The 18,716-nt window shown below is 45.5% G+C and overlaps 1 protein-coding gene across 1 annotated transcript in view; it reads right to left on the bottom strand.

Moving 5' to 3' along the window:
• Positions 1 to 18,716, bottom strand: part of LOC139385804 (short transient receptor potential channel 6-like) — a 402,463-nt gene that overhangs the window by 39,238 nt on the left and 344,509 nt on the right. Inside the window, exons 2-4 of the mRNA XM_071131048.1 lie at positions 8,054 to 8,819; positions 2,369 to 2,554; positions 1,977 to 2,141 (exon numbers count right to left, since the gene is read on the bottom strand). Of these exons, the coding sequence (XP_070987149.1) occupies positions 1,977 to 2,141; positions 2,369 to 2,554; positions 8,054 to 8,819 (1,117 nt within the window). The remainder of the gene's footprint in view (positions 1 to 1,976; positions 2,142 to 2,368; positions 2,555 to 8,053; positions 8,820 to 18,716) is intronic.

Genomic DNA, 18,716 nt, shown 5'->3' with positions numbered 1-18,716 from the left:
ACCCCAGAGACCAGAAGGACAGCCTTAAGGTAGATGAATAGTACCCCTATGGAATCCCAGAGACCAAAACGACAACCTTAAGGTAGATGAATAGTACCCCTATGGAACCCCAGAGACCAGAAGGCCAGCCTTAAGGTAGATGAATAGTACCCCTATGGAACCCCAGAGACCAGAAGGACAGCCTTAAGGTAGATGAATAGTACCCCTATGGAATCCCAGAGACCAAAAGGACAACCTTAAGGTAGATGAATAGTACCCCTATGGAACCCCAGAGACCAGAAGGCCAGCCTTAAGGTAGATGAATAGTACCCCTATGGAACCCCAGAGACCAGGAGGACAGCCTTAAGGTAGATGAATAGTACCCCTATGGAACCCCAGAGACCAGGAGGACAGCCTTAAGGTAGATGAATAGTACCACGATGGAACCACTGGGAACCCCAGAGACCAGGAGGACAGCCTTAAGGTAGATGAATATTACCCCTATGGAACCCCAGAGACCAGAAAGACAGCCTTAAGGTAGATGAATATTACCCCTATGGAACCCCAGAGACCAGAAAGACAGCCTTAAGGTAGATGAATATTACCCCTATGGAACCCCAGAGACCAGGAGAACAGCCTTAAGGTAGATGAATATTACCCCTATGGAACCCCAGAGACCAGGGGAACAGCCTTATGGTAGATGAATATTACCCCTATGGAACCCCAGAGACCAGAAAGACAGCCTTAAGGTAGATGAATATTACCCCTATGGAACCCCAGAGACCAGAAAGACAGCCTTAAGGTAGATGAATATTACCCCTATGGAACCCCAGAGACCAGGAGAACAGCCTTAAGGTAGATGAAAAGTAACCCTATGGAACCCCAGAGACCAGAAGGCCAGCCTTAAGGTAGATGAATAGTAACCCTATGGAACCCCAGAGACCAGAAGGACAGCCTTAAGGTAGATGAATAGTACCCCTATGGAACCCCAGAGACCAGGAGGACAGCCTTAAGGTAGATGAATAGTACCCCTATGGAACCACTGGGAACCCCAGAGACCAGGAGGACAGCCTTAAGGTAGATGAATAGTACCACGATGGAACCACTGGGAACCCCAGAGACCAGGAGGACAGCCTTAAGGTAGATGAATATTACCCCTATGGAACCCCAGAGACCAGAAAGACAGCCTTAAGGTAGATGAATATTACCCCTATGGAACCCCAGAGACCAGAAAGACAGCCTTAAGGTAGATGAATATTACCCCTATGGAACCCCAGAGACCAGGAGAACAGCCTTAAGGTAGATGAATATTACCCCTATGGAACCCCAGAGACCAGGAGAACAGCCTTATGGTAGATGAATATTACCCCTATGGAACCCCAGAGACCAGAAAGACAGCCTTAAGGTAGATTAATATTACCCCTATGGAACCCCAGAGACCAGAAAGACAGCCTTAAGGTAGATGAATATTACCCCTATGGAACCCCAGAGACCAGGAGAACAGCCTTAAGGTAGATGAAAAGTAACCCTATGGAACCCCAGAGACCAGAAGGCCAGCCTTAAGGTAGATGAATAGTAACCCTATGGAACCCCAGAGACCAGAAGGACAGCCTTAAGGTAGATGAATAGTACCCCTATGGAACCCCAGAGACCAGGAGGACAGCCTTAAGGTAGATGAATAGTACCCCTATGGAACCACTGGGAACCCCAGAGACCAGGAGGACAGCCTTAAGGTAGATGAATAGTACCCCTATGGAACCCCAGAGACCAGGAGGACAACCTTAAGGTAGATGAATAGTACCCCTATGGAACCCCAGAGACCAGGAGGACAGCCTTAAGGTAGATGAATAGTACCCCTATGGAATCCCAGAGACCAGAAGGACAGCCTTACGGTTTAGAGGGCAACATTGGGGCATACAGGTCTCTAGGGTTTCAGCTCATCACAAAAGCATGATTCCAAATCACTTCCACTACAGGTATAAGCAGTGTAAGCTGACCTTGCAAGTCGGTGCCACCCAGTAGAGCAGAGCCAGGACAGGTAGTCCAACAGCTACACCCAGAACTACCAGAAACTTGACAACGTTGGTCTGCTGTCTCAGTCCAGACAGGTTCTCGTACCAGATAGACATGAGCTGCTGCTGACAGTTTGGATGGGCTATGAACTACGATGGAGGGATGAGAAGAGAAAGATAAGTAGAGATTGTGGAGGGATGAAAGTGTGTGTCTCTCAATAACATATTAAAAAGTAAAACCTCATATGACCCTCCCCCCTCTTAACTTGGCAATCATTGCTTTTCTGTGTCCTATTGTGGCAGTGAAAAGCATAATTGCTCATCCAGACATTTGTTGAGCCACAACAGCACCAACCGTATGTTGCTGCTACCCTCACCTTCTTCAGTTCATATTTTATTGCGAGCTTTAGTCTTATAAAACTTGGTCTTTCATGTGGCTCATTGTTTTCACTGGCATCAATGTCCCCATTCAAGATGGCCTCCACCTCCTCCGTGTTACGGCACAGGTCCAGCAGTCCGACCACAAAGTCTTCACATTGCACGGACAGTTCCTTGTAATCTTTCTGTAACGGAAGAAAGAAACATGTAATGAAAGAAAGTGGTTAAAGGAGAGAACCTTTTCAACAAATGTCTACTTAAAAGTGTACCGAGCTCCAAGTGCAACCACAACTTATGGATTAGTCTGTACCATACTGTTAGTTCTCAAAAGGTCTGAGGGAAATACAATGACCCTACATGAAATGTACTTTCTCACACGTAGCCTCCAGTCACACCCTATAGGCTATAGCCCTTCCAATCAGAGAACCATAATCATCAGCAAACACATGAGAATAGAAAAGCTTAAAATCCAACCCTCTTCAGGAGTGATTGGCAGAAAATTCCACATAAACAACTAAAACTAACACGATGGTTAAGAATGCTGTCTTAAAGCATTGTGACATGACAAACAGAACTGTCCTTTCAACTACCATCTGTTGAAGTATGACAGAAATCAGCTAGTTGATGCTTGTAATGAATGTACATTCGGAAAATATTCAGACCCCTTGATCCCCCCCAACTAGGCAAGTCAGTTAAGAACAGATTCTTATTTACTATGGACGGCCTACCACGGCCAAACCCGGGCCAAATGTGCACCACCCTATGGGACTACCAATCACGGCCGGATGTGATACAGCCTGGATTTGAACCAGGGACTGTAGTGACGCTTCTTGAACTGACATGCAGAGCCTTAGACCACTGCACCACTCAGGAGTCCAGCCTTATTCTAAAATTGATTGAATAAATACAAATCCTCACCAATCAACACACAATACCCCATAATGACAAAGTGAAAACAGGTTTGTAGAAATTGTTTCAGATTTATATAAAATAAAATAATAAATAAATAAATAAATAAATAAATAAAATAAATAAAAATACCTTATTTTTTAAGTATTCAGACCCTTTGTTATGAGACTCAAAATTGATCTCAGCTGCATCCTGTTTCCATTGATCATCCTTGAGATGTTTCTACAACTTGATTGGAGTCCACCTGTGTAAATTCAATTGATTTGACATGATTTGGAAAGGCACACCTGTGCCTAGAGTTGACAGCGCACGTCAGAGAAAAACGAAGCCATGATGTTGAAGGAATTGTCAGAAGAGGTCCAAGACAGGATTGTGTCGAGGCACAGAACTGGGGAAGGGTACCAAAACATTTCTTCAGCATTGAAGGTCCCCAAGAACACAGTGGCCTCCATCATTCTTAAATGGAAGAAGTTTGGAACCACCAAGAGCTGGCCGCCTCGCAAAACAGAGTAATCTGGGAGAAGGACATTGGTCAGAGAGGTGGCCAAGAACCTGATGGTCACTCTGACATAGCTCCAGAGTTCCTCTGTGGAGATGACAGAATCTTCCAGAAAGACAACCATTCCTGCAGAACACCAATCAGGCCTTTGCAGTAAAGTGGTAGATGGAAGCCACTGCTCAGTAAAAGACACATGACAGCCCGCTTGGAGTTTGCCAAAAGGCACCTAAAGGACTCTCAGATGATGAGAAACAAGATTCTCTGGTCTGATGAAATGACGATTGAACTCTTTGGCCTGAATGCCAAGTGTCACGTCTGGAGGAAACCTGGCACCATCCCTACGGTGAAGCATGGTGGTGGCAGCATCATGCTGTGAGGATGTTTTTCAGCGGGAGGGACTGGGAGACTAGTCAGGATCGAGAAAAAGATAAACGGAGAAAAGTACAGAGAGATCCAGAACGCTCAGGACCTCAGACTGGGGCGAAGGTTCAACTTCCCACAGGACAATGACCCTAGGCACACAGGCAAGACAACGCAGGAGTGGCTTCGGGACATGTCTCTGTAGAGAAGAATGTGAGGAACACCCCAAATTCAGGTGTGCCAAGCTTGTAGCGTCATACCCAAGAAGACTTGAGGCTGTAATCGCTGCCAAAGGTGCTTCAACAAAATCCTGGGTCTGAATACTTAATGTGATATTTTCGTTTTTATGTATTTGCAAACATGTCTTAAAACCGGGTTTTGCTTTGTTATTATGGGGTATTGTGTGTAGATTGATGAGATTTTAGAATAAGGCTGTAACGTAACAAAAATGTGGAAACAGTCAAAGGGGTCTGAATACTTTCCGAATGCTCTGTATCTGGAACAAGTACTGTACACCTACGTGTAGTCAGAGGCCACTGACATGCTAAACACAGGTCACGCCAGGTACACCCACATCCTCACAAATATTCATTATGTACAAACACAGCTTAGTTTCAGATAAAAGTATTATAATTCATACAGTACTCCAGGCATGTATCCCAAATGACACCCTATTCCCTATATACTGTAGTACACTAATTCCTGGTCAAAAGTAGTGCACTATACAGGAAATAGGGTGCCATTTGGGATGTACTCCAGGTTTCTATAGTAACAGCTTAATTACAGTACATTTTCCTGACCACCTTTCTGACATGTTCAACAATCCGGTCACCTTTATTCTGCCCACCTGCCCCATCCATTGCTTTTTCCCTGTGGAATATCATGCACGTCAAAATAAACAACACCCTACAGCAAAGACACTGTGTAAAGGGATCCTCAATGATAACAGGTGAATGCATTCACTATCCCATTCTATTCCATGTATTTATTATGGATCCCCATTAGTTCCTGTCAAGGCAGCAGCTACTCTTCCTGGGGTTAATTATGGATCCCCATTAGTTCCTGTCAATGCAGCAGCTACTCTTCCTGGGGTTAATTATGGATCCTCATTATTTCCTGCCAAGGCATCAGCTACTCTTCCTGGGGTTAATTATGGATCCCCATTTGTTCCTGCCAAGGCAGCAGCTACTCTTCCTGGAGTTTATTATGGATCCCCATTGGATCCCCATTAGTACTCTGTTGATATCACATACATTATCAAGCATTTCACATATTATCCAGACACTGATTGTTAGCAATGCAGGTATAGGAAGGCATTATTGAAGAGCTCAGTGACTTTTAACGTGGCACCGTCATAGGATGCCACCTTTCCAACAAGTCAGTTCGTCAAATATCTACCCTGCTAGAGCTGCTCCAGTCAACTGTAAGTGCTGTTATTGTGAAGTGGAAACATCTAGGAGCAACAACGGCTCAGCTAAGTGGTAGACCACACAAGCTCACAGAATGGGACCTCGGTTGCAACACTCACTGCCGACTTCCAAATTGCCTCTGAAAGCAACGTCAGCACAATAACTGTTCGTCGACGTTTCTCTGGTGATGAATCACGCTTCACCATCTGGCAGTTCAACGGACAAATCTGGGTTTGTCGGAAGCCAGGAGAACGCTACCTGCCCCAATGCATAGTGCCAACTGTAAAGTTTGGTGGAGGAGGAATAATGGTCTGGGGCGGTTTTTCATGGTTTGAGCTAGGCCCCTTAGTTCCAGTGAAGGGGAATCTTAACACTGAAGCATACAATGACATTCTAGAAGATTCTGTGCTACCAACTTTGTGGCAACAGTTTGGAGAAGGCCCTTTCCTGTTTCAGCATGACAATGTCATCGTGCACAAAGTGAGGTCCATACAGAAATGTATGGTTGAGATCTGTGTGGAAGAATCTTGACTGGCCTGCACAAAGCCCTGACCTCAACCCCATCAAACACCTTTGGGATGAATTGGAACGCCGACTGTGAGCCAGGCCTATTCGCCCAACATCAGTACCCAAGCTCACTAATGCTCGTGTGGCTGAATGGAAGCAAGTCCCCGCAGCAACGTTCCAACATCTAGTAGAAAGCCTTCCCAGAAGAGAGGAGGCTGTTATAAGCAGTGTTAAGCAGTGTTCCTACATCTAGTGTTCCCATGGAGATCTAAAACTTTCCTATATGTTTAGAGTAAGAAGGTTGCATGAGATAGCTGTGAAATTATTTTGGAATATAATGTCAAATATATATACTGTATATATAATAAATGATTCATGATGATCACTCCTCTCTCTCTCTCTCAGGGGAACGTGGGGGTGGTTTAAAATGGGATGCAACCACAGCAAATAAATTAGAAGAACAACAGCCTTATGGGACAGTTTTCACAACAGAGATTGTGGAGCCCTAGACATTAAAAAACACTTGCAATAGTGTCGTTTTTAGGATTAGGTTTAACCTGGGTCCGGAAAACCAGTTGTGTATCTTTTGCCCACCTCTCATGACCAGACTATGCAGTCATTTTAATAAAGGTCTGTTAATAAACAACTTCTAATTTCATTAGCAAGGACACAACTTTGACATATACAGTGGGGCAAAAAAGTATTTAGTCAGCCACCAATTGTGCAAGTTCTCCCACTTAAAAAGATGAGAGAGGCCTGTAATTTTCATAATGTCATACACTTCAACTATGACAGACAAAATGAAAAAAGAATTCCAGAAAATCACATTGTAGGATTTTTAATTAATTAATTAATTTACAAATTATGGTGGAAAATAAGTACTTGGTCAATAACAAAAGTTTATCTCAATACTTTGTTATATACCCTTTGTTGGCAATGACAGAGGTCAAACGTTTTCTGTAAGTCTTCACAAGGTTTTCGCACACTGTTGCTGGTATTTTCGCCCATTCCTCCATTCCTCCAGATCTCCTCTAGAGCAGTGATGTTTTGGGGCTGTTGCTGGGCAACACAGACTTTCAACTCCCTCCAAAGATTTTCTATGGGGTTGAGATCTGGAGACTGGCTACCCCACTCCAGGACCTTGAAATGCTTCTTACGAAGCCACTCCTTCGTTGCCTGGGCGGTGTGTTTGGAATCATTGTCATGCTGAAAGACCCAGCCACGTTTCATCTTCAATGCCCTTGCTGATGGAAGGAGGTTTTCACTCAAAATCTCACGATACATGGCCCCAATCATTCTTTCCTTTACATGGATCAGTTGTCCTGGTCCCTTTGCAGAAAAACAGCCCCAAAGCATGATGTTTCCACCCACATGCTTCACAGTAGGTATGGTGTTCTTTGGATGCAACTCAGCATTTTTTGTCCTCCAAACACGACGAGTTGAGTTTTTACCAAAAAGTTATATTTTGGTTTCATCTGACCATATGACATTCTCCCAATCTTCTTCTGGATCATCCAAATGCTCTCTAGCAAACTTCAGACGGGCCTGGACATGTACTGGCTTAAGCAGGGGGACACGTCTGGCACTGCAGGATTTGAGTCCCTGTCCCTGTTTGAGGTTGTGGACAGGTGTCTTTTATACTGATAACAAGTTCAAACAGGTGCCATTAATACAGGTAACGAGTGGAGGACAGAGGAGCCTCTTAAAGAAGAAGTTACAGGTCTGTGAGAGCCAGAAATCTTGCTTGTTTGTAGGTGACCAAATACTTATTTTCCAACATAATTTGCAAATAAATTCATTAAAAATCCTACAATGTGATTTTCTGGATTTTTTTTTCTCATTTTGTCCGTCATAGTTGAAGTGTACCTATGATGAAAATTACAGGCCTCTCTCATCTTTTTAAGTGGGAGAACTTGCACAATTGGTGGCTGACTAAATACTTTTTTGCCCCACTGTAACTGAATTACTTGATGGGGCGAGTCATGCTCCCATTGCAGTACCTTAAACTCCTTCTCGATGTTAGCCAGGACACCTAGCTCGTTGCTCAGCTCCAGGGCAGCCATCACAGGGTCTTTGCTAGAGAGAGACATGTAGGCTGGGCTGGCCAGCCCTTTATAGGCGTTGATACGGGACCGAGAGTGGCTGAACGAGTCATGCTTCTGGTGGTAGCTGCAGGTGCCACACTTACAGAGGTAGTCGTGTGGTCGCTCGATACGGGCATCCTTCCTCAGGAGGATGTGTACTACCTCGTACTCATGGCAGTGAGAGGCCAGGATGATGGGGGTGATGTCATGAGAAAACCGTGTACCATCCTCGTCATAGGAGAAGAAGTCGTCTTGTGTCTCTGCTCGGCCAGGACTGTTGACGAGCCTCCGTGTGTCTGCGAAGGCCGTGTGACTCAATATTGCCTCCACTATCCTAATGTATCCTTTACTGATTGCCAACAGTAGAGCATCCCCTATCCTGGCCAGATTATCCTTCTTCAGTAACAGCTCCGTAACCTCTAGATGCTCGTTGGCCACCGCCAGCTGTAATGCATTCTGGCCCATGTAGTCCACACAGTTGACGTTGAGTTCAGGAAGTTCCTCCAGCATCTTGCGGACCCCGGGGATGTTGCCGTACTCCGCCGCGTCCAGGAAGCGCTCCTCGGTCAGGGATAGGCTGGCTGAGCGGGCGCTGAACATGTAGGCCGGCCCCCGCATGCCCAGTCTCCGTGTCTTGGCCAGGGTCTGTCGTAGCATGGTGTGACGGTCCTCATTGATCCATCTGAACATCCAAAACATACAGAGACAGTTAGAGGCTGGTTAATGGTAGCCTGGACTCTCAAGTCAGAGAGAGTTAGAGAGGCTGGTTAATGGTAGCCTGGACTCTCAGGTCAGAGAGAGTTAGAGAGTCTGGTTAGTAGTAGCCTGGACTCTCAAGTCAGAGAGAGTTAGAGAGGCTGGTTAATGGTAGCCTGGACACTCAGGTCAGCGAGAGTTAGAGAGGCTGGTTAATGGTAGCCTGGATTCTCGGGTCAGAGAGAGTTAGAGAGGCTGGTTAATGGTAGCCTGGACTCTCAAGTCAGAGAGAGTTAGAGAGGCTGGTTAATGGTAGCCTGGACTCTCAGGTCAGAGAGAGTTAGAGAGGCTGGTTAATGGTAGCCTGGACTCTCAAGTCAGAGAGAGTTAGAGAGGCTGGTTAATGGTAGCCTGGATTCTCGGGTCAGAGAGAGTTAGAGAGGCTGGTTAATGGTAGCCTGGACTCTCAAGTCAGAGAGAGTTAGAGAGGCTGGTTAATGGTAGCCTGGACTCTCAGGTCAGAGAGAGTTAGAGAGGCTGGTTAATGGTAGCCTGGACTCTCAAGTCAGAGAGAGTTAGAGAGGCTGGTTAATGGTAGCCTGGACTCTCAGGTCAGAGAGTTGGAGAGGCTGGTTCATGGTAGCCTGGACTCTCAGGTCAGAGGGAGTTTGAGAGTCTGGTTTATGGTAGCCTGGAATCTCAAGTCAGAGAGGCTGGTTAATGGTAGCCTGGACTCTCAGGTCAGAGAGAGTTAGAGAGGCTAGTTTATGGTAGCCTGGAATCTCAGGTCAGAGAGAGTTAGAGAGGCTGGTTAATGGTAGCCTGGAATCTCAGGTCAGAGAGCGTTAGAGAGGCTGGTTTATGGTAGCTTGAAATCTCAGGTCAGAGAGAGTTTGAGAGGCTGGTTAATGGTAGCCTGGACTCTCAAGTCAGAGAGAGATAGAAAGGCTGGTTAATGGTAGCCTGGACTCTCAGGTCAGAGAGGCTGGTTTATGGTAGCCTGGACTCTCAGGTCAGAGAGTTACAGAGGCTGGTTTATGGTAGCCTGGACTCTCAGGTCAGAGAGAGTTAGAGAGGCTGGTTTACGGTATTCTGAACTCGCAGGTCAGAGAGGCTGGTTTATGGTAGCCTGGAATCTCAGGTCAGAGAGAGTTTGAGAGTCTGGTTTATGGTAGCCTGGACTCTCAGGTCAGAGAGTTGGAAAGGCTGGTTTATGGTAGCCTGGACTCTCAGGTCAGATGGAGTTTGAGAGTCTGGTTTATGTTAGCCTGGAATCTCAAGTCAGAGAGGCTGGTTAATGGTAGCCTGGAATCTCAGGTCAGAGAGAGTTAGAGAGGCTGGTTTATGGTAGCTTGAAATCTCAGGTCAGAGAGAGTTTGAGAGGCTGGTTATTGGTAGCCTGGACTCTCAAGTCAGAGAGAGTTAGAGAGGCTGGTTTATGGTAGCCTGGAATCTCGGGTCAGAGAGTTAGAGAGGCTGGTTTATGGTAGCCTGGACTCTCAGGTCAGAGAGAGTTAGAGAGGCTGGTTTACGGTATTCTGGACTCTCAGGTCAGAGAGGCTGGTTAATGGTAGCCTGGACTCTCAAGTCAGAGAGAGTTAGAGAGGCTGGTTAATGGTAGCCTGGACTCTCAGGTCAGAGAGAGTTAGAGAGGCTGGTTAATGGTAGCCTGGACTCTCAAGTCAGAGAGAGTTAGAGAGGCTGGTTAATGGTAGCCTGGATTCTCGGGTCAGAGAGAGTTAGAGAGGCTGGTTAATGGTAGCCTGGACTCTCAAGTCAGAGAGAGTTAGAGAGGCTGGTTAATGGTAGCCTGGACTCTCAGGTCAGAGAGAGTTAGAGAGGCTGGTTAATGGTAGCCTGGACTCTCAAGTCAGAGAGAGTTAGAGAGGCTGGTTAATGGTAGCCTGGACTCTCAGGTCAGAGAGTTGGAGAGGCTGGTTTATGGTAGCCTGGACTCTCAGGTCAGAGGGAGTTTGAGAGTCTGGTTTATGGTAGCCTGGAATCTCAAGTCAGAGAGGCTGGTTAATGGTAGCCTGGACTCTCAGGTCAGAGAGAGTTAGAGAGGCTAGTTTATGGTAGCCTGGAATCTCAGGTCAGAGAGAGTTAGAGAGGCTGGTTAATGGTAGCCTGGAATCTCAGGTCAGAGAGCGTTAGAGAGGCTGGTTTATGGTAGCTTGAAATCTCAGGTCAGAGAGAGTTTGAGAGGCTGGTTAATGGTAGCCTGGACTCTCAGGTCAGAGAGAGTTAGAGAGGCTGGTTTATGGTAGCCTGGAATCTCAGGTCAGAGAGAGTTAGAGAGGCTGGTTTATGGTAGCCTGGAATCTCAGGTCAGAGAGAGTTAGAGAGGCTGGTTTATGGTAGCTTGAAATCTCAGGTCAGAGAGAGTTTGAGAGGCTGGTTAATCGTAGCCTGGACTCTCAAGTCAGAGAGAGATAGAAAGGCTGGTTAATGGTAGCCTGGACTCTCAGGTCAGAGAGGCTGGTTTATGGTAGCCTGGACTCTCAGGTCAGAGAGTTAGAGAGGCTGGTTTATGGTAGCCTGGACTCTCAGGTCAGAGAGAGTTAGAGAGGCTGGTTTACGGTATTCTGAACTCGCAGGTCAGAGAGGCTGGTTTATGGTAGCCTGGAATCTCAGGTCAGAGAGAGTTTGAGAGTCTGGTTTATGGTAGCCTGGACTCTCAGGTCAGAGAGTTGGAAAGGCTGGTTTATGGTAGCCTGGACTCTCAGGTCAGATGGAGTTTGAGAGTCTGGTTTATGTTAGCCTGGAATCTCAAGTCAGAGAGGCTGGTTAATGGTAGCCTGGAATCTCAGGTCAGAGAGAGTTAGAGAGGCTGGTTTATGGTAGCTTGAAATCTCAGGTCAGAGAGAGTTTGAGAGGCTGGTTATTGGTAGCCTGGACTCTCAAGTCAGAGAGAGTTAGAGAGGCTGGTTTATGGTAGCCTGGAATCTCGGGTCAGAGAGTTAGAGAGGCTGGTTTATGGTAGCCTGGACTCTCAGGTCAGAGAGAGTTAGAGAGGCTGGTTTACGGTATTCTGGACTCTCAGGTCAGAGAGGCTGGTTAATGGTAGCCTGGACTCTCAGGTCAGAGAGTTGGAGAGGCTGGTTTATGGTAGCCTGGAAATTCAGGTCAGAGAGGCTGGTTAATGGTAGCCTGGACTCTCAGGTCAGAGAGGCTGGTTTATGGTAGCCTGGACTCTCAGGTCAGAGAGTTAGAGAGGCTGGTTTATGGTAGCCTGGACTCTCAGGTCAGAGAGAGTTAGAGAGGCTGGTTTACGGTATTCTGGACTCTCAGGTCAGAGAGGCTGGTTAATGGTAGCCTGGACTCTCAGGTCAGAGAGTTGGAGAGGCTGGTTTATGGTAGCCTGGACTCTCAGGTCAGAGAGAGTTTGAGAGTCTGGTTTATGGTAGCCTGGAAGATCAGGTCAGAGAGGCTGGTTAATGGTAGCCTCTCTCATACTGCAGCCTTCTAACTAACCATGTTCATACTGCAGCCTTCTAACTAACTATGTTCATACTGCAGCCATCTAACAGTGACTATGTTCATACTGCAGCCTTCTAACAGTAACTATGCTCATACTGCAGGCTGCAGTAACTATGTTCATATTGCAGCCTTCTAACAGTAACTATGTTCATACTGCAGCCTTCTAACAGTAACTATGCTCATACTGCAGCCTTCAAACAGTAACTATGCTCATACTGCAGCCTTCTAACTAACTGTATGTTCATACTGCAGCCTTCTAACAGTAACTATGTTCATACTGCAGCCTTCTAACTTACTATGTTCATACTGCAGCCTTCTAACTAACTATGTTCATACTGCAGCCTTCTAACTATGTTCATACTGCAGCCTTCTAACTATGTTCATACTGCAGCCTTCTAACAGTAACTATGTTCATACTGCAGCCATCCAACAGTAACTATGTTCATACTGCAGCCTTCTAACTGTAACTATGTTCGTACTGCAGCCTTCTAACAGTAACTATGCTCATACTGCAGCCTTCTAACTAACTATGTTCATACTGCAGCCTTCTAACTAACTATGTTCATACTGCAGCCTTATAACTAACGATGTTCATACTGCAGCCTTTTAACAGTAACTATGTTCATACTGCAGCCTTCTAACTAACCATGTTCATACTGCAGCCTTCTAACTAACCATGTTCATACTGCAGCCATCTAACAGTAACTATTCATACTGCAGCCTTCTAACTAACTTGTTACGAATCCCTTTTTGGCCCGACAGTCTAGGGGGGATGGTAGTGAGACGCGTAACATAACTCATGTAAATTATAATTGTGACAAAGTAAAAGTGTGAACGTAATAACCAGGACAACTGAAATCTACCGTCAAACTCAAGGTTTATTTGATAAACACACGGTAATGGGGGGAGCAGGAAAAGGGGCTGAGCTGGACCCAAGGAAAGAAACAAATATGCAAAAACACCCCTAAGCTAGACTAGCCTACTTTAACAACAGCTAACTAACCAAAAATACAGTGGGTGGTCCGCCCAGTTCTAACTAGTGTGTTTAACAAAGTTTACCTACGGGTAGTGTATGCCCATGGGCGACTTGTCTTGTTTTCCCCTTTTCCCACCAGCAACAAACAAACACCATAACCAAAACAATACTCACAGGTGATGACAAAGTGCTATGGAGGTGCTCAAACAAAAGAGAGGTTAATTAATACACAGAGAGCGCATGCAAAACAGAGGTCTACAAACATGGCATTTACAAAGATTGAGCTACCCTGAAATCTACAAAGAACAGCTATCTACCAACATGGCATTACAAAGAGATTGAGCTACTGAAATCTATCAAGAGCAGAGATCTACCAACATGGCATTACAAAAAGATTGAGCTCTCCTGAAATCTACAAGAACAGCGATCTACCAACATGGCATTACAAAGAGATTGAGCTCTTGAACAAACAAATGATGGGGTTTTTAAACCATGGGGAAGGAACTGTGATAGGGTAGGAAACAGGAGGAGGTGTGTCTTCTGATTGATGGGTTGATTGTTGACTGATTGGGGAGTAATGATTTTCACCTGTGAGGGGAGAAGGAGAGAAAAGAAACACACACAGGATACACACAGACACAGGATACCTGTATCCGTAACACTATGTTCATATTGCAGCCTTCTAACTAACCATGTTCATACTGCAGCCATCTAACAGTAACTATGTTCATACTGCAGCTTTCTAACTAACTATGTTCATACTGCAGCCTTCTAATAGTAACTATGATCATACTGCAGCCTTCTAACTAACTATGTTCATACTGCAGCCTTCTAACAGTAACTTTGTTCATACTGCAGCCATCTAACAGTAACTTTGTTCATACTGCAGCCATCTAACAGTAACTATGCTCATACTGCAGCCTTCTAACAGTAACTATGTTCATACTACAGCCTTCTAACAGTAACTATGTTCATACTACAGCCTTTTAACAGTAACTATGTTCATACTGCAGCCTTCTAACAGTAACTATGTTCATACTACAGCCTTCTAACAGTAACTATGTTCATACTGCAGCCATCTAACAGTAACTATGCTCATACTGCAGCCTTCTAACTAACTATGTTCATACTGCAGCCATCTAACAGTAACTATGTTCATACTGCAGCCTTCTAACTGTAACTATGTTCATACTGCAGCCTTCTAACAGTAACTATGTTCATACTGCAGCCTTCTAACAGTAACTATGTTCATACTGCAGCCATCTAACAGTAACTATGTTCATACTGCAGCCTTCTAACAGTAACTATGTTCATACTGCAGCCATCAAACAGTAACCATGTTCATACTGCAGCCTTATAACTAACTATGTTCATACTGCAGCCATCTAACAGTAACTTTGTTCATACTGCAGCCATCTAACAGTAACTTTGTTCATACTGCAGCCATCTAACAGTAACTATGCTCATACTGCAGCCTTCTAACAGTAACTATGTTCATACTGCAGCCATCTAACAGTAACTATGCTCATACTGCAGCCTTCTAACTAACTATGTTCATACTGCAGCCATCTAACAGTAACTATGTTCATACTGCAGCCTTCTAACTGTAACTATGTTCATACTGCAGCCATCTAACAGTAACCATGTTCATACTGCAGCCATCTAACAGTAACTATGCTCATACTGCAGCCTTCTAACTAACTATGTTCATACTGCAGCCATCTAACAGTAACTATGTTCATACTGCAGCCTTCTAACTAACTATGTTCATACTGCAGCCTTCTAACTAACTATGTTAATAATGCAGCCTTCTAACTAACTATGTTCATACTGCAGCCATCTAAATACAGTACAGACAGACAGGAAACACAGGGATAAATACACTGGTACAGACAGACAGGAAACACAGGGATAAATACACTGGTACAGATAGACAGGAAACACAGGGATAAATACACTGGTACAGATAGACAGGAAACACAGGGATGAATACACTGGTACAGAGAGACAGGAAATACAGGGATAAATACACTGGTACAGAGAGACAGGAAACACATGGATAAATACACTGGTACAGAGAGACAGGAAACACAGGGATAAATACACTGGCACAGAGAGACAGGAAACACAGGGATAAATACACTGGTACAGAGAGACAGGAAACACAGGGATAAATACACTGGTACAGAGAGACAGGAAACACAGGGATAAATACACTGGTACAGAGAGACAGGAAACACAGGGATAAATACACTGGTACAGAGAGACAGGAAACACAGGGATAAATACACTGGGGAAAATAAGCGACACCTGGGGGGGGTGGAGACAATAACGAGGACAGGTGAGATAGATCAGGGCGTGACAACCTATTCCCTATAGTGAACTACTTTTGACAAATAGGGTGCCATTTGGGACACAGCCTAAGTCTGCAAGTCCAGACCAGAGGACTTTGTTCTGCAGATGGACAGAGCTGGTGATCAGAAACTGAATCAGGACTACCCACCCACAGTATTGGAAGGTTATGGATTCACATTCACTACTATCACTATGTGTATGAGCGATATTGTCTCTTGTCCTTTCCCCTCCCCTCCTCCTTTCTCCTCTCCCCTCTACCCCTTTCCCTCCTCTCCCCTCCTCCCCTCCTCTCTATTCTCTCCTCTCCTTCTTTCCCCTCCCCTCCTCCTTTCTCCTCTCCCCTCTACTCCTCTCCACTCCCCCCCTCCTCTCTATTCTCTCCTCTCCTCCTTTTTCCTCTCCCCTCTCCTATTATTTACTCTTCTCTTCTCCCTTTTGTTCTCACACCAAGAGTTCTGGACCCAGGATACTGGAAAGCTGTGGTCAAATACATGTAATTACTGCAAGGAACTCCACGATGAGTATATCAATCATCAACCCCCATTATATAGGGTGCGTACGTCACAATGAGTATATCAATCATCAACCCCCATTATATAGGGTACGTACGCCACAATGAGTATATCAATCATCAACCCCCATTATATAGGGTACGTACGTCACAATGAGTATATCAAACATCAATCCCCATTATATAGGGTACGTACGTCACAATGAGTATATCAAACATCAACCCCCATTATATAGGGTACGTACGTCACAATGAGTATATCAAACATCAACCCCCATTATATAGGGTACGTACGTCACAACAAAAGTAGTAGGAACATACGTTGAATTATTTACTGCACTTTGGGAAGGGTACTTAAAGACAGACCAACTAGACGTACCATCTCTCTGAGATAATTGCATTTAGAAATTACATAATTGACATAATTGTGTTTGAGGTCGCGAGGTAAGACTACTGCTTCCGTATGGAGGAAGACAGCTGGACGGATGGTGGTTAGGCCAGGATGGATGGTTCTACCTCCCACTCAGAATACATTGGTGTTCAACACCCAGGACTTCACTGGTCTGATCCAGTCTGTTTGTGCAACTGCTCTGTTTGTTCATTGTCATGCGGAACAGGTTGGAGAGCTCCGTTCGAGAACTGTAATATCCTATGTTTGTTTTTTTAATCTGGGTCTTATCTCATTTCTACCGGTAGGAAATGCATACAAAGCTCTCCCTCACTCTCCATTTGACAAATCTGACCATAACTCTATCCTCCTGATTCCTGCTCACAAGCAAAACCTCAAACAAGAAGTACCAATGACACGCTCAATACAGAAGTGGTCCAACGAAGCGGATGCTAAGCCACAGGACTGTTTCGCTAGCACAGACTGGAATATGTTCCAGGATTCATCCGATGGCATTGTAGAGTATACCACCTCAGTCAACGGCTTCATTAATAAGTGCATCACCGACGTTGACTCCACAGTGACAGTATGTACATATCCCTACCAGAAGCCATGGATTACAGGAAACATCCGCACCGAGCTAAAGGGTAGAGCGTCCGCTTTCGAGGAGTGGGACACTAATCCAGACACTTAAAATAAATCTCACTACGACCAACAACAAGCCATCAAACAGTCAGAATGTCAATACAGGACTAAGATTGACAAGCAACAGTAAACCATGCATGAGAGCACCAGTTGTTCCGGCCAACTGTGTGATCTCGCTCTCTGTAGCAGATGGGAGTAAGACATTTAAACTGCTTAAAATTCACAAGGCCGCAGGGCGAAACGGATTACCAGGACACGTGTTCAGAAGGTGCGCTGACCAGCTGGCAAGTGTCTTCACTAACATTTTCAACCTCTCCCTGACAGAGTCTGTAATACCTACATGTTTCAAGCAGATGCCCAAGAATGCCAAAGTAACTTGTCTAAATGACTATCGCCCCATAGCACTCACATCTGTATACTTTGACTGTCTGGTCATGGCTCACATCAGCACCATCATCCCAGACACTCTGGACACCCACTTCTGTTCTCATACCGCACCAACAGATCCACAGATGAAGCCATCCTATTGCTCTCCACAATGCCCTCTCCCACCTGGACAAGAGGAACACCTATGTGAGAATGCTGTTAATTTGACAGCTCAGCGTTCAACACCATAGTGCCCTCCAAGCTCATCACTCATCAGGACCCTGGTACTGAACACCTCCCTCTGCAACTGGATCCTTGACTTCCTGATGGGCCACCCCAGGTGGTAAGGGTAGATAACAACACATCTACATCTGCCACGCTGATCCTCAACCCAGGAGCTCCTCAGGGGTGTGTTCTTAGTCCCCTCCTGTACTTTCTGTGACCGTACATGACTCCAACAGCATTATTAAGTTTGCTGACGACACAACAGTGGTTAGCCTGATCACTGACGACAATGAGACAGCCTATAGGGAGGAGATCAGTGACCTGGGAGTGTGGTGTGAGGACAACAATCTCTCCCTTAAGATCAGCAACACAAAAAGAGCAGATCATGGACTTCGGGAAACAGAGGGCCGAATACGCCATCATCCACACTGACAGAGCTGTAGGGGAGTGGGTCTTCAGCTCCAAGTTCCTCCACATCACTAAGGAATTATCATGTTTCCGACACACTAGCACAGTCGTGAAGAAGGCATGACAACACCTCTTCCGCCTCAGGAGGCTGAAAAGATTTGGCATGGGTCCTCATACCCTCAAAGTTCTACAGCTGAACCATTAAGAGCATCTTGACAGGCTGCATCACCGCCTGGTACGGCCACTGCTTGGCATCCGACCGCAAGGAGCTACAGAGGGTAGTGCGAACAATGCAGTACATCACTTGGGCCGAGCTTCCTGCCATCCAGGACCTCTATACCAGGCGGTGTCAGAGGAAGGCCCTAAAAAATGTTCAAATATTCCAGCCACCCAAGTCATAGACTGTTCTCTCTGCTACCACACGGAAAGCGGTACCGATGCATCAAGTCTGGAACCAACAGGACCCTGAACAGCTTCTATCCCCCAAGCCATAAGACTGATAGTTAGTCCAGGTTAACTACCTGCATTA

Source organism: Oncorhynchus clarkii, chromosome 27 (genome assembly GCF_045791955.1).
Source record: "Oncorhynchus clarkii lewisi isolate Uvic-CL-2024 chromosome 27, UVic_Ocla_1.0, whole genome shotgun sequence".
NCBI lineage: Eukaryota > Metazoa > Chordata > Actinopteri > Salmoniformes > Salmonidae > Oncorhynchus > Oncorhynchus clarkii.
The sequence above is the reverse complement of the archived record's forward strand: the minus strand, read 5'-3'. Positions and strand labels throughout refer to the sequence as shown.